This window comes from Anguilla rostrata, chromosome 10, assembly GCF_018555375.3.
Source record: "Anguilla rostrata isolate EN2019 chromosome 10, ASM1855537v3, whole genome shotgun sequence".
Classification (NCBI taxonomy): domain Eukaryota; kingdom Metazoa; phylum Chordata; class Actinopteri; order Anguilliformes; family Anguillidae; genus Anguilla; species Anguilla rostrata.
Genome location: NC_057942.1, coordinates 22,805,456 through 22,826,390, shown reverse-complemented (window position 1 = coordinate 22,826,390; position 20,935 = coordinate 22,805,456). Strand labels below are relative to the sequence as shown.

The window sequence follows — 20,935 nt, the reverse complement described above, 5'->3', positions numbered from 1 at the left end:
AGAAATTCTGTTTTTCCTCCATCCTCAAAATGCACGGAACTTTTTTTTTACAAAACAAGATTTTGGCTAGCCAGCTGAAGAAACAGCAGCCCAGCCTTTCACCTGATTGGCTCAATGGAACGCGCTTGACGGATGCATTTGCATAAAGTTGAGCTCTGCTCAACTTTTTCATCGCGCTGCTACCCGTCGATTCAGCGCGCCGCTACCAGAATGCATTGCGGGGCAGATTGACGGTTGTCCCATAGGAAATGAATGGGAGGCGTCAAATCGCACTGCTTTCGACCAGAGACTGTTGCAACCAGAGACTGTAAAAAATATGGACGAAGCTACTGTGACGTCACCCATTGACTCTCCGTGGGTCTCTAAAACACGTTTTGAAGCTCAATGGCGGGCGCGGCCATGTTGTCGATTTGGAGCCAAAACCATGGAGTTAAGCGGTTCTGTGAATTTGCAATGTGATTGACAGTCCGGTACGGAAAAGCCCATCAACCTGAACGAGGCTAGCTGACTGTCTGCCGTTATGTTTTCAAATATATTATCAGATGTTTACGGAGTTTAATTTCCATCCGTGACTGTACTGTGTCATGTAATCACGTTATATGTATGACATTAAAAATACAATTATGTTCAGTTATCTTCCATTTATGTTTCTCAGCAAAACGAATATGCTTAGCTAGCATATCAGCTTGCCAGTGAGCTAGGTAGGCTATCCGTGGTTAACTCACGCATTAGCAATATGAACCACAGGGGAAGAACATCGACTACACTGATGGTCAATCAATCAGAGATGTGTACTGGTGATTTTTGACTAGGCTAATTTTCATGTAACTGTCTGGTAGACCTGCTGTTAACCGAGTTATCGTCGTAGGTTTTCGCCACAGTCAGTTAATGAGCCAGTAACTGCTACTAGCTACTCCATCGCCGTTTGTGGTGTTCATTTGCTGGGTGACGCTAGCTGACCGATCGTTCGCAAATCACTTTCTACCGAATAAAAATTAACACTGTCAGCGGTGATTAACAAATCTACCAAGTATTTTAATAACTGATCTGCAGGCGTGTAAATATGACAACGCGCTTTGTACAGCAAGTTTTCCACCTGGTGCATGAAGACAAAAATAATGTAGCCTACATTGAATTTCTAATTATTATTAGGCTATTATTTTTTTCTTGTAAATCATCAAAACCAATGGAGAAAAGCCAATATAGCCTACGCAAGGAGCCCCCAGGACCGATTCTGAGAACCACTGTCTTAAGGACCAAACAAGAGGAACAGATTTATTTGTTTCTGTTTGTTCCGCCGTAGATGACATGAAACTACCGTGGAATAAAGTCACTGGGATTATTACGGATGGCGCACCTGCCATGGCTGGCGAGCGAAGTGGATTATCAACCCTAGTCTGTAACAAAGTCAGCGAAGAAGGAGGCAAAGCTATAAAACTCCACTGTATTATTCACCAACAAGTTCTCTGTGCCAAAAATCTGAAATATGATCATGTTATGAAACCGGTGATAAAGGCTATTAATTATATTCGCTCCAAAGCCCTGTGCCACTGCCAGTTTCAACAGTTTCTACTCGACATCCAGGCTGAATACGGAGATGTTGTGTATCACAACGACGTAAGATGGCTCAGTCGGGGGTCTGCACTGCAGCGCTTCTACTCTCTTAGGGAGGAAATCAGACAATTCTTGGCAAAAAAGGGGACAACAGATGCCAGAACTATCTGATCCTGTTTGGCTGGCTGATTTTGGATTTTTAGTTGACATAACACGACATCTGAACACGCTGAACACGAGCCTGCAGGGGCAAAATGCAGTGGTAAGCCAACTGTATTCACACATCAAAGCCTTTGGGACCAAGCTGCTACTTTTCCAAAGGCACCTGTCACAAACGCAGCCCAATACCACACATTTCCCATCGCTGCAGGAAATAATGACCAGTTTTCCACAGAACAATATCAGTGCGCGAATGAGGAGGTATGTAGCAGACATCTCATTTTTTTCAACAGCACTTTCAGGATTTTGCAGTTATTGAAAAGGAGAGCACGCTTTTTTCCTCTCCTTTCTCCGTGGACCCTGATGACGCTCCAGACCACCTGCAGCTGGAGCTCATTGAGCTGCAGTGTGACGCCGAGTGTCGCAGTCGGCACCAACAGCTCCCTCTTGTCAACTTTTACCGCCAGCTGGATAAAGGCAGGTTCCAAGATTTTCGAACATTTGCTAAGAAAATGCTGAGCTTGTTTGGCTCGACATACTTGTGCGAGAAGACATTCTCGGTTATGAACATTAACAAGAACCGCGTGAGGACGACACTAAGTGAGAAAAAATTATTGACTTTGTATTTTGATCGCATTTGTACCGTAGACTTACATGGAAACCGGATATGAAAAATGGCGCTAGTGAGCAACCAGGAACTACAACACCAGGAAATGAGCTTCAAAAACGAAGTCTGGTTTTGGCCAGACTTCGTTTTTGAAGCTGGTTGCTCACTAGCGCCACTACGGATGGCTCCAGTATAGGTGTTTTCATATTCGGTTTCCATGTAAGTCTACGGTACAAATGCGATCAAAATACTAAGTCAATCATTTTTTCTCACAAGAACAAATAGTCATAATAGGTGTATTTTATTCGTCTTATGGCTGTCCATGGGTCGATTTCATGATTTATTGCGTCATTTGGGCACAGTGCCAATATTTGTTCTGGACCAATGAGGTACAGCTTGCGTCACTTCCTGATTACTACAGAGGACTAAGCTACAGTAGGGGCTACAATCTGTGGTCACTGGGGTGGGAGGTGGCGTCTCTTGGCCTTGACATTGCGGCTCCGACCACGGTCCACCTGTGCGAAGTCAGAAAATGCAGGCATCCCGTTTTGTAGTGGTTTCATTATAGCGTGTGCTATTTACAGCTGCACTAGACGACCATGAAATAATCCTCCTCTGAAGTTTTGCGGTAGCCGAGTCATTTTTACTATTTCCTTTAGCCCACTTAACCAAATAATTAGTTGGCAGAAAGCGTAATCAGCTAACGCTTATTTGCTATATGTGGTAGTCCAGTAGCCTATGCTAAAACAGTTCGCAACTTCGGCTACCAAGCCATTTGACTAGCTAGCTAACCCTAACCGGCAAATATTCCATCTGTCAAACGTGTTTGACGGCTTGTCAGTCGTGTACATTCCGTAAATGTCTACCTGGGCTATGCTGCACGAATGTGACAAAGCTAGAAGCTAGCAAGAAAATAATAATAATTAGAAATTCAATGTACATTATTTTTGTCTTTATGCAACAGGTGGAAAACTTGCTCTTCAAAGTGCGTTGTCATATTTACACGCCTGTAGACCAGTTATTAAAATACTTGGTAGATTTGTTAATCACCGCTGACAGTGTTAATTTTTATTCGGTAAAAAGTGACTTGCGAACGATTGGTCAGCTAGCGTCACCCAGCAAGTAACACCACAAACGGCGATGGAGTAGTAGTAGCAGTTAATGGCTCATTAACTGACTGTGGCGAAAACCTACGACGATAACTTGCTTGGTTAACAGCAGGTCTACCAGACAGTTATATGAAAATTAGCCTAGTCAAATCACCAGTAGTCTACACATCTCTGATTGATTGACCATCAGTGCAGTCGATGTTCTTCCCCTGTGGTTCATATTGCTAATGCGTGAGCTAACCACGGATAGCCTACCTAGCTCACTGGCAAGCTGATATGCTAGCTAAGCATATTCGTTTTGCTAAGAAACATAAATTGAAGATAACTGAACATAGCCTAATTGTATTTTTAATGTCATACATATAACGTGATTACATGACACAGTACAGTCACGGATGGAAATTAAACTCCGTGAACATCTGATAATATATTTTAAAACATAACGGCAGACAGTCAGCTAGCCTCGTTCAGGTTGATGGGCTTTTCCGTACCGGACTGTCAATCAAATTGTAAAAATCACAAGACCGCTTAACTCTATGGTTTTGGCTCCAAATCGAGAAAATGGCCGCGCCCGCCATTGAGCTTCAAAACGTGTTTTAGAGACCCACGGAGAGTCAATGGGTGACGTCACAGTAGCTTTGTCCATATTTTTTTTACAGTCTCTGGTTGCAACCAACACAAGTGCAGTAGAGCGAAAGACTGGAGTCCACAACTACAGGACAATCCACCGCGACTACCTTACAAGGTAATTAGACACGCCTACATCTGGACAACAAGCGTGGCCTTCCAACCACAGAACCGTACTGTCATAACATTTCAAAATAGTGAATTGTGCAACGTTTAGTGTTAAGATATTTACATAGCTAATGATCTGTTTTATCTATTTTTCTAACTAGCTAGCTAGTTATATAGACAGATAGATAACAGAACTCTAGATAGCTAGACAGATCAGATCAGATCATCAGATAACTAGCTAGCAAGTTGGCTCGATAAACGGATAGATCGTTAGCAAAACAGTAAGCTTTCTCCCACTAGCTAAGTAAATCCCGCTAGCTTGTCTTCTTAAAGAAACTTCCAAACGGCTTACCAATTTGGTTTCACCAACAACATATACAAATTTTAAAAGACAAGACTTTATGCGAATCAACTGAAACCCCAAACTGGTCAGAAATCGCGTTTTGACATAGAACCTTGTTTATCTGAAAATGTCTCAAATGTATTAACCGAAAGAACTGGAGAGAAGAATCCTTAGAATAGCGGTTAGTACAGTTGAACGCAGCACACAACATTTTTGGACCTTGGACTTTTAAATGGTGAAATCGTATGTAGCTAGCTAATCGGAATTAAACGACACAGCATCACACCTGCTGCTGAAGCACTCTGCCCGGCGGCGAGGATGGGGAAAGCCTTATATGGTGATACGGTGGTAGGACAAGCCACATTGCACACACTGAAATTAACCCAGATTTGGGAATTTTGGTGGAATTATTTTTAAAAATCAGACCCAGGGGAGACATTACATGGGATGGGATTAACTAGTTAAACCATCATTTCTTGTGTAAAAAATGTACTGACTTTATATTTCATGCATCTACTTGCTTTGGAAAGACGTTTTTTGGAATACAATTTTATATCAAACCATTTTTTTTCTGTGAGGGTACGGACGACAGATTACACTGCGTTAACAGCATTTGTAATTTTTTCCCATTCCTTGCCTTTAAGCAGGTGCCTTTATTTTACTGTTGACGCTGCTAAATAACACATGCTTTCCTTGAGTTATTTCTGACGGCAGGACTTCAATCTACGAACTCGTGAAGTTCTTTTTTGTCTTGGGTGCCATTTCGTGAATGAATCTTGGGGACAAATGGGGTGGGATGCATTACCTTATAGTATCACTGGGGCATTAAGTATGTTAATTCACAGTTCTCGGGAGCGCACGCTCAATTACGAACAGGTGGAATTCATAATGTTTATGCCGGTGATTTATGACAGTTTTCTGAAGTTAAGCGTTTGCTGAATCCGACGTGGCACACTCGTACGAGCCGATCAAAAGTAAGCCAAAGTTAAGATAAAAATACGAACATTGCATGAGTTGCAATGACCCTAAACATACCTCAAAATCACCACAAATCAGTGTTTATCAATGGCCATTTCAGTCTCCGAACCCTATCAAAAACCTGTGGTCTATATTTAAGAGCCCAATGCATGTCCAAATATAAAGATTTTGAAAGGTTCTGCATCCATCCAAATGTGTTCTCCAAACTGGTGTTTTCAGTTACACAAGATGACATTGGTTAAATTCAAATGAAGACAAAAGCAAATAAATAATTTCTATGTCTAAATGGCAGTTTATAGTTATATTCCCTCGCAAAATGGTGGCAGTGTAATTATTTCACATTTGAACTTTTATTGTTTATTATTGAAGTTAACACCACAAGTCCCTGAACCTATGAGCCACCATAAACAGTTTTTTGTTTCAACAAAAGAGGAGATACAGCTACATGACATAATTAGTATATACTTATAATTTTTTGTGTTACACTGGCAGTGTCATATAAAAATCTCAATATAACTCAAAAAGGCAACTTTTTGGAAAAAGTTCCAGTCCAAGAAATGAGAAAGTGTTTTACTGTTATGTTTCATTACACAAATCAAATTTCAAATATGTTACTGAGCACGAAACATTAGCAGTCATCAATTGATGATGCAGGTTTTCTATTAATATATATTACTCAATTTTGCTGATGCGCACACACACACACACCCATATATAATGTTGCCAAGATGATATACATTATAGAGTGAATCAATATACTCACCCTGCATGCTGAATATATTTCAGACAGGAACAGTCACTAGGCTAGACTGATTCTGTTGATTAATTGGCTGCATAGTGAAAGTCCTAACCCTGTGAAGTGCTTGCTTTGAGCCCACCAGTTGTTGCTATGGAACCTGTTGTGTTTTCTGTCAATATTGTTGCTGCTGTTGAGGTATGGCTTCTGGTTTTCCAGTTGGCCGGTGAAGTGGCGCTGGAAAGGTTGACGGTTATCAGCACAACATAATATACCTTCAAACCTCACACATCCATCTCGAAAACAAGGCACCCAGTAGAAAAGAAAGACTTCCTTGTGTAATGAAATTCACTTTTCTCATTGTTATAATTTTAAAAGATTCATTGTCAAATGGAAATTAAATATTAAATATTTATTCTGATAAAACTGCGTCTGGGACAGTAAAAAAAAACTGAAAAATGCTTCATATCATCATTACTAAAAGTACAATTTTTTTTCTTGCAATTCCTGCAGAGAAAGGGAAAGACTGTTTGCTGGGGGTCAGTGCCATAAAAATTTCTTTGTAGTCCTGAGATTCACATGTGGCTGGGAAATTCTAGTCATGGATTTTAGCAAGTGTTGCCAGGGATAATTTCCCACATAAATACCTAACAACGGTACTAGCATGTCTCTTAAATGTTATACTCAAAAAAGAAAACTGGAGTTACCAGGAGGAGTTTATTTTGATTGTTTTATTAAATGTAAGCCAACTGACAAAAAGTTTTGGGTAAAGTAAGTCAGTCCACTGAGATCACTTATAGTCATGTAACCACAATTTTGCTTCTTCAAGAACAAAAGCCTAAAGTAAATAATTTTATTTTCAGCATTCATTAGACAATGTGTATACTGTACAATTATACATTGTAATTCACCTTTCCCCTTAAAATAACGCAATACACATACAAATGTGTGCACACACACATACATACACACTTATACCCACACTGGCCTCCAAAAGTATTGCCACTCTTGGTAAAGATGATCAAAGAAAAACTATATATAAAAAAGCTAGGGCTGTCGATCAATTAAAATATTTAATTGTGATTAATCGCATGATTGTTCATAGTTAATCGCGATTAATCGCAAATTAATCGCACATTTTTTATCTGTTCAAAATGTACCTTAAAGGGATATTTTTCAAGTGTTTAATACTCTTATCAACATGGGAGTGGGCAAATATGCTTGCTTTATGCAAATTTATGCTTATTTATTATTGGAAATCAATTAATAACCCAAAACAATGACAAATATTGTCCAGAAACCCTCAAAGGTACTGCATTTAGCATAACAAAATGTGCTCTAATCATAACATGGCAAACTCAAGCCCAACAGGCAACAACCGATGGGCATATTGACCTGCTAAATTTAACATTACTTAGTAATATGAGTACTCACACGATGTAGTGTGTCCAACTTTACGCTTATAAAGGTTCACTAAAACATCCCGTTTTTTAAAGTATTAACACAAAACGATGGACCTCAGTGCATCGCAACAACAGACACATTGTACAACAGGTACATTGGTCTGCTAAATTTTCCATTACTCAAAGATCATTCCCTGGATCCCTCGCACTTCTAAAGCAAATCACACAATGTAATTGTGTCCAACCTCACATGGGGAAAACAAAGGCTCACAAAAACATACCCTTCTACTATGTGGGATCAAAACAGGATGATACAAAATAAAACAATAAATAAAGTGAGCAGGAAACAGTGGAAAGGGAGTATAATACAGAACTAGGACTCGAACTAGGATATTGCAGTTAGGCTATACTTCCATTTCTTTGGATACAACAGTTAGGCTATACTTCTGTTTCTTTGCACTGAGTCAGTTGTTTAAACAGACAAGCCTGTTTACATTGTCAGACGACAGGGCAGCTCCCTTCTCCTGAACAATATGCCCAGACAATGAAAAACTGCGTTCACGCTGTTTCACTCGGGAAAACATGGATTCCCACAGAAAACGCTGCTTTATTTTACTGTTAAGGAGTATATTAAATGAGTAAATAGAGTGAAACCACGAAACTAGTTAGGCTGCAGTAGTACTGAAATGTAAATATGGTATCACTGTCAGCCAGGTGTTTAGTTATATCATTTGCAGTGTTAATTTCTGAGCAAAATGACGTTTTTGTCAGGGCTCTGTGTTTTCCCTCTGTCTGTGTTTTCCTTGTTGGGCCGCCAGAGGGCGGCACTTCTGTTTTGTGTCCTGTTTAATTGTATCATTGTTTTCTATTAGCCAATTATTGTTTGCTGGTTGTCTCGTTTTCCCTTCCCTCTCTGTGGCCTGATTGTTCATTGTGCCCTCCTGTGTCTCGTCTGTGTCGCGCCTATTTAAGTTTCCCTTCCCCCTGACTCAGGTGCTGGATCCTTGCTTGCTGTTGGTGTTAGTTCGTTTGATCATGCTTCCGATCGTGTTTCTGCCCTGAGTGTTCCTGCCCCTGTTCTGTTTTCTACGTGCTTTTGGATTTTTGTTTTTTCTTGTTTCCGGCGTGTTTTGAAGTTTTCCTTTGTGTTTGTGAGAGTTGCTGTTACCCCATGGGTCTAGGGGTGCATGGGGTATGTAACTTGATGTTAATGGCCGGGAGATGTTAATGCTGTAGATATGGTAACAACAAAAAAAACACAGACAAAGCAGCAACTCAGTGCACGGGTGTTTACTGTGATAACGAACAAAACGGTGCAACAAACTACCAGACATATAACAACCCAGACACACACTACCAGGGTCAACGGACGCTGGATGTTGCCAAAAGAACAAAAAAACAAGCTAGCTAAACCAGAGAGTAAACTAATCTAGTGTATCAAGTACACAAACAAAAGGCCTATCTACTCTAACTAGCAGACTGAAACACAATTGGTTGGCAATCACCCCTAAGGACTAGTGAATCTATACATAACATAGCCTACGGGCATATGTACAGGAGCCCCCAGTCTTACCTGTCCCAAGCCTTGGAAGTGTACATAAAACAAGACAAGTTGAAATGAGTGGTTAACATACATAGTCAAATACACAACACAGAGCAAACAGTCAGACATCCATTGTTACAACAGGTGGGGTTTATATAGTAGATGTGGCGAGTTCTGATTGGCTGTCCGGAATTGACACGGAGGGTGGGGCTTGGTGAAGGTGGGACTTGGTGGATGGTGACTGACAGGTGAAGGCAGGGAAGTCCACACATAAAAGAAAAACATGGCACGTAACAGTTGCCCTGCGAGGCTTTTTGTTCCCCTTTTTCTGGTTTTGTTAGTACAGTCTTTGTTCTTTCTATTTTGGGAGTTTTGTGTTTTTCCCCTCACTCTGCGTTTGGGTCCATTCCCTCGCCCGCCCTGACAGTTTTCTAGCTAAGCTGGCTAGCAAAAAAAGTTGCTGATGGATTACATTACATTACATTTATTTGGCAGACGCTTTTATCCAAAGCGACGTACAAAAAGTGAATTTCATGGTCATAGACAACTACTAAACACAGGTTCAGTAAGATACAATACTTATTTTGTACAGCTATTTCTAGCCAAGAACACAGTTTAGTTCACACAGTGAACACTATTCAGACCTAACCTCTGCAAAGCCAACTAGGCAGAAGAATAAGCTACAGTATTAGGACAAATACAAATTACCAAAGTGCTGGGATGGGGCAACATGTAACAAGTGGCAAGGGTCAGGGCTTTGAACCGGATCCTGGCAGCGACCGGTAGCCAGTGGAGTGATCGCAGCAGAGGAGTGACGTGGGAGAATTTGGGAAGGTTGTAGACGAGTCGGGCAGCGGCATTCTGAATCATCTGTAGTGGCTGTATGGCACAAGCTGGCAGGCTTGCAAGGAGAGAGTTGCAGTAATCAAGGCGACAGGTCACCGTAGCCTGGACGAGCAGCTGGATGGAGTGCGTCGTCAGGTATGGTCAAATCCTTCTGATGTTGTACAGAAGGAATCTGCAGGACCGTGATGTTGCCTTGATGTGCTCCTTGAGGTCCAGTTGGTCATCCAGGACCACCCCCAAGCTCTTGGCAGAGTGAGAGGCAGTCACTGTGGTGCCATCAACTGTGATTGAGAGCTCACGTAGTAAGGAGGTCTTGCATGGGAAGAAGAGCAGCTCAGTTTTGTTGAGGTTGAGCTTCAGATGATGGCTGGCCATCCAGGTGGAGATGTCAGCCAGGCAGGAAGATATCTTATCATCGACCTGTGTAGCCGAGGGGGGGAAAGAAAAGAAGAGTTGCGTATCATCTGCATAATAATGGTAGGAGAAGCCGTGTGAATTAATAACTGAACCAAGATGGTGTGGTGTATATGGAGAAAAGCAGAGGACTCAGTACAGATCCCTGCGGTACTCCCGTAACAAGGGGATGAGAAGCAGAGGCAGATCCCCATCCAGGAGACCTGGTAGGACCTATCTGCAAGATAGGAAGCGAACCAAGACAGGGCGGTCCTGGCAATGCCCATGTCAGCCAAGGTGGAGAAGAATATTTTGTGGTTGACCGTGTCGAATGCTGCAGACAGGTCAAGGAGGATCAGGACAGAGGAGAGGCCTGAGGCTCTTGCAGTGGCGAGTGCCTCCGTCACAGCCAGGAGGGCAGTCTCTGTTGAGTGCCCGGATCGGAAGCCAGACTGATGAGGGTCTAGTAGGTCGTTCTGATGGAGAAAAGAGGTTAGTTGTTTAAGCACTGCTCGCTCAAGGGTTTTGGAAAGAAAAGGTAGAAGCGATACGGGTCGATAATTCATTACATCAGAGGGGTCTGAGGTGGATTTCTTGAGTGGGGTAACATGAGCCATCTTGAAATCAGAGGGAACATGACCAGAGGCAAGGGAGGAATTAACAATGGAGGACAGGTAGGGAAGGATCTCGCTGGAAATGGATTGGAGGACTGTAGATGGGATGGGGTCAAGTGGACAGGCGGTTGCACGATGAGAAGTGATGAGTTGCAGTACATCGGAGTCCTCCAGCATCTCGAAGGAGGTCAGTGTGGCCGTGGGTTTGTCCCAGGGGTTGGGGGGTTCACTGGATGGGCAAAGGAGCTCCGGATTGCAGCCACCTTTCCTTCAAAGGCGGCCAGAAAGTCATCTGCAGAAAGGGAAGAGGGAGATGGGGGTGGAGAAGGAATGAGGAGGGAAGAGAAGGTGGAGAATAGTTTGCGTGGGTTAGAGACAAATGCACTGATCTATGATTGGAAAAATGAGGCTTTAGCTGATGTGAGGGCAGATGTGAAAGTTGCCAGCAGGGTGTGATATGCGGTCAGGTCATCAGAGGATGGGATTTCCTCCACTTCCTCTCTGCAGGCCGCAGTGATGTTCTGTTGGAGTGTAGTGACTCAGTAAGCCATGGGCAGGGGGGTGAAATGCGTGCTGGTTTGGACACGAGGACAAAGTGAGTCAAGGGACTGGGAGAGGCAGGAGTTGAAGGTGGAGGTAGCAAGGTCAACTGGCAGAGTTAGAGAAAGAAGCAGGAGGGGGAAGTGTAGAGAGAGCAGTGGAGATGAGGGAGGAATGTGACAGAGTAGAGAGATTTCTCTTGAAAGTTACTGTGGGTGAGCTGTTAAATGAATTGTGGGGGAGTAAGTAGGAGAGGGAGAAAGAAAGAAATAAGTGGTTTGAGACATGGAGGGGTGTCACCATAAGTTGGGGAATGGAGCAGCTTCTGGTGAATACAAGGTCTTGTTGGTTACCAGCCTTGTGTGTGGGGGGAGAAGAAGACTGGTATAGGGCAAAAGACTGGAGGAGTGAGGCAACCCTGGATAGTTGGGAGGTCTCTGGTGGGAGGTTGAAGTCTCCCAGTAGAATAGCAGGAGTGCCATCCTCAGGGAGGGAGCGTAGGAGAGTGTCCAGCTCGTCCAGGAAAGAGCCGAGTGGACCTGGAGGACAGTACAGAACAATAATGTGAAATTTTGAGGGATGAGTTACAGTAATTGCATGAAATTCAAAGGAGGAGGAAGTAGGGTTAGGACTGGGGAGGACACAGAACTTCCAGGACAAGGAAATGAGAAAACCGGTATCCCCGCCTCGTCCAGAGGCCCTGGGGGTGTGCGAGAAGGGGTATCCCGCAGACAGTGCAGCTGGGGTGGCGGTGTTGTCGGGAGTGATCCAAGTTTCTGTGAGAGCCAGGAAGTCAAGAGACTTTGTCTTGGCAAAGGCAGTAATGAAGTCAGCTTTCTGGGCAGCTGACTGGCAGTTCCATAGTCCACCTGTGACAGTGAATTCCTGAGGTGTGGATAAGGGTGGGTAGATCAGGTTAGATAAATTGTGCCTGCGGTGAATAGACCATTTGGGGCGAGGCAGCGAGCACAAGGGAATTGAGTTTATAAACATGATGAACTGCCTATGGCAGCCTCCGCTGGAGCTATAAATACCGGGTGGCAATTACGTACTTGCATTACCTTCATTAGGGCAGATAAGCACCAGGTGAAGCTACTCGAAATTAGCTCAACAATACCAGGCAATTTAATATCGTAACTTTTAAATTTCACATATTGCTATAATGAATGGGAAACATAAACGATACTAACGCATATCACATAATCACACACCCAAATGAAAATGCATTAAAAGCCTAAATACACCATTTTTCTTTCGTACCACAAATTTTATTATTTATTATGCTTGAATTTCCGATCTAGAATTCAGAGTTCTACGACCGTTCAGTTTCTTTTTTCACAAGTCGGACCTCGTTTTTTATTAGTTCCGAGTTGTCTTGAACGCAGCATAAGGGTGGGGCAAACGTTCATCATAACAGAACTTGCATTAACGTGCCTTTAAAAAATTAGTGGCGTTAAAACGAATTTGCGTTAACACGTTATTATCGCGTTAACTTTGACAGCCCTAAAAAAACACATTTAATGTGAAATAAAAATCAAGTTTGTTTCTTGTTGCCACCCCTGTTTTAGTGCTTGCACACTTCCCTGAGCGTGTCCTCATAAAAAATCTTTAAACACCCTTCAGATCCTTTGGTCTGCATTTGTGGTCTATTTTTTTTGATTGAGTTCTGGTCTGGAGACTGAGGTTCCTTCTTCGTTGAATTTGACGTATGCTTGGGATCACTGGCTAGATATATCAATTTGCAGCCAAGTTTGAGCTTCCTGGAGAGTAGCTGGAAGGGATATCTGGTTTTAAATAAAAGCTGTTTGTACTTGCTGGAGGACCTAAATCCTGGCCTAGGGCCCCATAGGTGCAAAACAACTCCATGACATGAAAGAACCACCACAAAATTTCACTAAAGGTATAATGTCCCAGCCAAAATCTTTGTCTTATAGCAGGTGCTGTAGCCTATCCCAGCGTGCATTGGACGAGAGGCAGGAATACACCCTGGACCCAGGAATATACCCCTGCCAGTCTATTGCAGGGCACATACACAAATCACTCACACACTCACACCTATGGGCAATTTTGAGTTTCCAATTAGCGTACCTGCATGTCTTTAGCCTGTGGGAGGAACCCCATCCAGAAACAGGGAGAACATGCAAACTCCAGAACAGAAAGGCCAGGCTATATTCGAACCCTTCTCACTGTGAGAAAACAGTTCTACCCACTGCACCCCTTTGACGCCCAGAATTCAAACACAATGTTGCCAAAAAAGAAGAAATTTTTATTTCCAGCTTTGAATCTTCTGTCACTTACAATGCTTTTTAAATTTTCAAATCTTATTTCAGACAAACTTTTGGCCTGGTATTGGCATAAGCTGGCATTTAGAAGAGACAGGGGTGATCGTGAACAAAGTGGTATCACTTGAATGACAGTTAGTTTATATCATCCAAACCGCAGCAAAGATTAAATAAGCTGTTGACTCAGGGCTTTGCCAACACTAATGCTAATTACAAATTATTTGCACAAAATAAGGCATTGCGTTGACACTTAGAAGGTTCTGGGACAGAGACAAAAAAATTGTTACAAACTTGTTTCAAAAAACTTTGTTGATGTAGAAAGAGTCTCTTCCTATGAACAAGTTTACACTAAGCACTGTGAAAGACTGATGAGGAGACTATTAAAAAACGGACCTAACTGAAATTTAATCACAAAGTTTAAATCTTTCGATTTATATTTCATTTGAGCTCATTTTTTTGGCACTGCTGCAAACTATTTTATTGTTATATTTAGGATATGATAATGTATGGATATGAAGGCTCTATCAACTTCTTGTTGAGGGATGAAGGGTGAGATCAGAAAATTGCTTTTGGAAAAACTGATGTCCCTACACATCACACATAGATTAGTCTCCAACAATAAAAATCTGGTTCATGAGAAGGAGAATCACAAATTTCTTACCTCATACAGATGCACAAAGCTAAAACATGAATGGAATTTATTTGAATCTGGTCATAGTCAGGGGCGGTTTTAGTGAATTGAAGGCCCCAGGCAAAGACCAATGTGAGGCCCTTCTCCATTTTGCTTAATGCAATCATAGCTAGTGAACAAAAACTATTTGGAGGCAGCTCTTTTCAGTTAACAAAGCCACAGAACTAAAGGACAGACCCAAATGAGAATTCTAACTAAAGAACTTCAAATGACCTTCAGTCAGTTAGAAGAAGACAATATGGCAAGAAAAAGATGATAAGTATATCATCTTTAATTCTTTCAAGACAAACGTATAGTACATGTTTTTGATAAAGCATTTGAACATCCACTATTCTCTAGGGGTAAAGGTCCTGGTCCGAGCAGGTGTCTGGTTTGTGGTGGGCTGCTTACTGTCTGTCGGTGTCGCCTCTGACACTTTCCTCCCACACTGTAGCTGGTTCACCCCAACCAGCAGAGGCAGTAACGCTAGAAGTTGTAGTAGGTGCGGTGGGTGCACGACAGGCTGAGGCAGCAGGGTGCTAACGTTAGCTAGCTCAGCTTCTTCAGCTAACGTTACACCTGTTGTAAAGTCAGCTAGAGCGAGAGCACCTATTATCAACCAACTTCGTTCGACAGACAGGAAAACGTAAACTGATTTGTAACTATATATGAAAAAATAAGCGAAATATCGGTAACAACCTGTACCTAGTTATGTAGGAAAAATGTCCCCGTTATCCTCCAGTAATTATTTTTTTTAAGTACTTTTGCAATTTTTTTATGTGCCGGCAAATAATTCAGAGGTGGCCCAGCGCTAGATTTTTGTTGCTAAGTGGACGTGTATCGACCACCCCATATAAATGAATGGAACTTGACATTAATTTGCGAGCATACTGTATAAGTGTCCTGTCTTGCGTATTTGAGGTTAATATGAGAAAGGGTGGTCGCTATATCAGCATGTCTAGGGATCCGTACATATTCACTGTTGTAACCCAAGTCGCAGGATGCAAAATAACTGTTAATTCCAAGCGAGTTGCTTGTCTTAAAGTTGATATAGTAAATAAGGCTGTATTACTATATCAAAAACTAACTAAATGTATAGGAAGTTGGTTTTTTACATTTAGACAATTTATTATGTGTATTTTTTACAGGACTTACATTTAAATAGGTAACAATGTCCAGTTCTCTCTAATAAATACGAAGTAAATACACTATGGTTAGGGTGGTCGATAATAGGTGCTCTCACTCTACTTGTTGCTCCTCCGTCGTGGAGTCTCTGGCTGTTTTATTAAAGAATTTCGTCAGTTTAGGCAAACTTTCCTTAAACTGGGCATCTTCCTTCTTCCTCTTTCTCTTCTCAAATCCACTTTTAAAACGCTTTATGGTAACAAAGATCGTGACTCTCTGTCTCTGATGGCAACTCGAATTTCTACGTCATTGATTAGGCGCAAATGCAGGAAAACCAAGGTGGAACAGTTCATTATATGTGAAATTTAGGTGATAATAAATATTGGCAAATACAGATATCTAATTGGATAGGCCCACATTTACATGTAGACAGATTTATTTTTATCTATTACAGATTCGTTTGGAGTGACAAGAAAAGAAAAATGTTTTATAAATAAATTTTAAAAAAGGAAACCAATTCACGAGGCCCCTTCGGTGGACGAGGCCCCAAGCAATTGCCTACCTATGGCCTATGGTAAAACCGCCTATGGTCATAGTGGTTATTGGTCAAATTTCCATTTTTTATCAAATTACCAATATAAATTATTTTATGCACCTGGAGACAAAGTACTTTAATGGAATTTTCAGAGGTGCAGCTAAAAGCCTAATTTATTTCTCAGGGAGAACACCACTAAGTGGTCCCTTTTATATGAAGTACATATAAAAAGATAGTTAATTCATTCATCACGAATGTCAGTCAGTTTTACAACCTTTTTCACAATTTAAGATTTTTACCAATGTTATGTTTTAGAAACGTTGGTGTCCCCATGTTTTAAATCTCGATTTTTGTATCGGTTCTCTCAATACTATAAGGTAGGCCTTTTCTATCATATATTCACATTACCCAATCTTCTTACTCTGAGCTTTCTTGAAACCTACTGCCTGTTTCCCCTTCATCAGATTATTTCTTTTAATTAGCAGGTGCATGGTGTTGATGAAATGGGAGGCCAGGGTTACAGGCTCGCAGTAAGGGCCTTTGGAAGTGGCATGCCTGGGTGGTCCAAGTCTTTTCCTTCACAGCAAGGCTGGGCACCTAACATCAAAAAAGACAATTTTCATTTCTGTAGGGTAGCGTTTGTTAACAGTTTTGTTCTATGGGATTTAATTTTTTTCCTTCTGTGTGCAATGTTTGTAAGAAGAAATTTTTTACATGTGTTAGCCCTTGCACATATGTTTCTACAGGGAAAAGTCCCCACATCCCAGAAAGAGGATCAACCCTACAATTCCATTCAAAAAAGGCATCATACACAGCAGCAAAGGGTGTAGCAGTTGAGTTTTGCAGCTTTTCCCCCTGTCACCCCATGTCGGTTTTTCTTAGGGAGGAGCATTATGAAGGACACCGCCATGGACAGGTGGTAGAAACTGTGAACGTAGGCATAGTCCCATTCCTATTGGGACAAAGGAACAGTGTCATCATTTATCATTTATGTCATGTTTAACATATAATTAAAGCAGAAAGAAGGAACAAAAATAGAGAGATTACTACAGTAGATTCCTGACTGGGAAGGGTGAAGGATAAATATGGTATTTTCATTAAAATTACTGAACATTTTACAATTCTTGCTTTTTTCAGTGCTGTGGTTCCCAAATCTGTTCCTGGAAATCTTGTAGGTTTTCACTCCAACCCAACAAAGCACACCTTATTCAACAGCTGGAGATCTAATTGAGCTGCTAAAATCAGCAAAATTAGGGTTAAAATAAAAACCCACAGGACAGTATATCTACAGGAACTGTTTTATTGCATCATAAATGTTTCAAGACTAAAACTATGGAAAGGCTGGTGTAGAATGACCATTGACCTCTGGTGAGACTGTTTCCATAAGCTCACAACTAAGGTCAAAACAAAGGTACTTGACTCAAAAAATAAAAAATAAATAAAATGAGAAAAAAAATTGTAAATCGTGCATAAAGGATTTAAAAATGCATGTTATATACCAGGGGTAGGCATCTCTGGTCCCCCACAGAATGTCCTGGTTTTGCTTCAACCAAACCTATAACTACATAATTGGATTCCTTTTAATTAGTTTTAATTAATCAGGTCTAATGAATGTAGGTGGCCAGGTGCAGGAAGCATTCAGCCTGTCACCATTTAGAATATTCAAGCTCAGACTTTTAAAAGTCTATAAATCTCTCGTTATCAGTTGAGATGGAACAAAAACCAGAAATGTCACTCCTGGACCTGGGTTACCTGCCCCTGTTATACAACATAATGTATGTGGCATATTGATTTGTGGCCCATATAATTTATATGAAGGAAATGAAACAAAGCAAACCCTCCTTAGCTTGCTAGTTGGCAAACCAAATTCATGGCTGGAGAGGTTCATTTTTTTATTGCATTTGTGTCTGGAACCTGTGGTCTACACCATCTAATACACTGACATATATAATTTTAAATTTAACAAAAATATTACTTTAAATAAAAGAAAGTTATGGCAGAGGGGATTAATACCTCAAAGTAGAATCGTAACATCAAAGCAAGGGCTCCAAAGCAGCAGCCGGGTCCCACCTGCTTGGTGTAAACACTTTTTTCTGGATACAGTCCTTTCTTTTCCTTCATCTTCTGTAGCTGTAGACACACACACCGTTGTCAGAATATGTATGCACACCAATATGCACATACAGAAAAAACCAAGGCACTGAAATATAGATGGACAAGCGCAGTGATGCCCTTCTATTGCAATATGATCAAATGATCAAAGTGCCTAAATGAACAAACCCATTTTAAGGTAATCATCAGCACAGCAGTTCCAATTGGTCCAGAGTAGACACCATATCCCCATCGGTCCTGGTAGATTCTCACAGCAGTTGTCAGAACTCCAAACATAGTGAGGGTAGAACGCTTTGGTTCATCAAAGTCTCCAAGGGCTGTGAATAAACAAATACAAAATACACTCTTTACTAGAGGGCACAGGAACACAGATAGCATATATATAGCATATAGCATATTATGTCAGATAGAACACATTCCATCTGACATAATTTTCCTGGAAACCAGGAAGAATATAATTGACAACAAAACAGTGGTGAAATCAGAGAATATTCTTGATTGTTTTTCTAATACTTTCACAAACCTATTAGGGTGACCCAAATGGAAATTGCTGTTCCGAAGATACAGAAGTATTCAAGAATATCGTACTTCATGAAGCATACAACAGACAGTCCAGGTCCATCACATACATGGTAAATCTGGAATTAAACAGATTCATACATGCACTCAGCCCATAATAATAATACATTTGGTTTACATTCTGTTACAGTAAATAACTAAAAGTGCTTACAATTAAGCATAAACAGCCAATGTGCTGTGCAATAATAGAACAGTATATCCTCCAGTGAACTGGCAATTCATTTTTGTCCCCTGGTCTCTTTTCTTAATATCAAGAACCTTATATTCTACTCTGCTGAAACCTACACCACAAGCGACATGTATAAAAATATAATACTTTTAAAAAAATTTTAAATTTTTTACAGCAACATGTTTTTGTCATCTAAGACACTTCTGTTGGAAATTTTAAATTTACATTTTTTTCTGCCAGGTTTCGGGTGGTTATAAAGAGAAACCATACACAAAGAGAACCAGACCTCAAGAGACTGTAAATGAATGCATTTGCAAAAACCCAGCTGAAGAGTCCACATATCTCTTAGGTAAAATTTCAGTGCCATTTTTCTTTATAGTCTAATTGTACATTTTAATACAAATGCCTACTCCTGCAGATTTAAGTTTCTCTCTCCCAGAGTCCAAAGCCTATCCACACACACACATTTATAAAGTTAATTGGGCTCTTACCACAGTGAAAAACATGGTGAAGAAGTAGACCATTGCCTCCATATGAAAGCCTCTTTTGGTTGCCACACTGACAACCAGCAGAAGCACCAAGCTGCTGATGGTTGGGAGCAATAATTTAGCAATAAATGCACCCATCCTGGAGAAACAAGGTACTGTGTGGGAAACCTGGGTAGAGAAGATCTGTTTTATGACGACAAGGTCTGCTTCAAAAAAGTAAAAGTGGGGAACAAGGTTTTAAGATGGAGAAGTTTGCTAATGACACCAGCACTTTCAGTACAGAGTGAGGCAACACATGAGGAAAGCTGTGAGCAAAAGGGGGAGAAGAGAGTGTGGCTTTGGCAGCTGTCGCACAAAGCTCTTTAAAATTTAAATGCCTGTCAGAAATAGAAGAACCAGCATAGCACCATGTGGTCATGCAGCAGCTGCTAGCAAGGAACAAGAGGAGAACCATTGCTAAATTCACCCTTCCCCTGAAGCTGTTTAGTTTTAAGGTGACCCATAATTCACTGAACTATAAACCCAGCACAATCGCTACTCGCATTTCTTCATTGCTTCATCAGACACATACCACATTGCTTCATTTAGGACATAGGAATAAAGTATTTTAAAACAACAGCACAAACATTTTATGTAGTTTTATATGCAATCCTCATATAGTTAACATTTCTGAGACGTGGTTGACTTGTGGTTCATGACTGAAGCCAGATGAAGCTTTCACTTAAAAACAGAAAATAAATGTGTACGTTAAAGCTCTATCTCATTACCTTCACTGATGCTGTTATCTCTGTGGAGGAGCAAGACGTTATGATTGCAGTTAGAAGCATGTCTACAGGCAACTGTTGCCCCACCTCCACCCAGTTGTTGTATCTGCCTGTAGAACTCACAGAAGCACAAAGGGTGTAGTGTGAGAGGGGGCTTTGCTTTTGCCTGGTAGGAGCAAAGAGAGTAGGAGAATATAATTTCCTGACACTGTCCAGTGGGATGATGATGAATTTGCAGGTGAAAATAAATTAAAGCTGCAGGTGTTGTTTTTTTTTTTTTTTTTGGGCTACTTTTAAAATGCACCATGGGTCCAGATTACTAGCTACCTCATAATTGTGACCAGGCAAGAAGGCACTGTCTGAACACCAGCTAAATATATTAAACTTTAAGTTATCCAAACACAAAATAAGCTCACAAGATTTTGATTCAATCAAACACCAATAATTTAGTAGTTTTCCTGCATACCATGAATTTTAATGGTGGATCAGATTTGCCATAATAACATATACACAGAAATAAATAAATTAATAAGTACGAATAATTAGTTATTGACCAAGGAAAAATAAAAAGTAAAAAGTACCCTTTTTAATATATTCTGTATAATGTATTTCTGTATTTATTCCATATTTACTCACATCTTTTCTCACATT

General features: G+C 40.9%; 2 protein-coding genes across 5 annotated transcripts in view; both read right to left on the bottom strand.

Moving 5' to 3' along the window:
* LOC135233741 (uncharacterized) overlaps positions 1-6,450 on the bottom strand; it is a 90,922-nt gene extending 84,472 nt beyond the window's left edge. The window contains exon 1 of the mRNA XM_064297569.1: positions 6,249-6,450. Within this exon, the coding sequence (XP_064153639.1) occupies positions 6,249-6,255 (7 nt within the window). The 5' untranslated portion in view covers positions 6,256-6,450. The remainder of the gene's footprint in view (positions 1-6,248) is intronic.
* Positions 6,451-13,805: 7,355 nt separating this feature from the next.
* Positions 13,806-20,422, bottom strand: mymk (myomaker, myoblast fusion factor). Of its 4 annotated transcripts, none has more exons than XM_064296256.1 (7): positions 20,288-20,421; positions 19,524-19,688; positions 18,808-18,922; positions 18,453-18,601; positions 18,186-18,302; positions 16,984-17,124; positions 13,806-16,769 (listed from the first exon to the last, which is right to left on the bottom strand). In XM_064296256.1, the coding sequence occupies exons 1-7, from the start codon at positions 20,345-20,347 to the stop codon at positions 16,647-16,649; spliced, it is 870 nt and encodes a 289-aa protein (XP_064152326.1). In that variant the 5' UTR covers positions 20,348-20,421; the 3' UTR covers positions 13,806-16,646. The 4 variants fall into 4 exon arrangements, with proteins under 4 accessions (XP_064152326.1, XP_064152328.1, XP_064152330.1 ...); XM_064296258.1 differs by having other exon boundaries at positions 19,524-19,659; XM_064296260.1 differs by having other exon boundaries at positions 13,806-17,124; positions 20,288-20,422.
* Between the last annotated feature and the right edge of the window lie 513 nt (positions 20,423-20,935).

Bases quoted from the DNA above. Each gene is read 5' to 3' on its own strand.
- mymk (XM_064296256.1), bottom strand. From the start codon at position 20,347: ATGCTTCTAACTGCAATCATAACGTCTTGCTCCTCCACAGAGATAACA. The intron at 19,689-20,287 runs GTAATGAGATAG...TTCTCTACCCAG, and splicing joins AGATAACAGCATCAGTGAAG to GTTTCCCACACAGTACCTTG. The intron at 18,602-18,807 runs GTTTGTGAAAGT...GTTTATTCACAG, and splicing joins CATTTGGGTCACCCTAATAG to CCCTTGGAGACTTTGATGAA.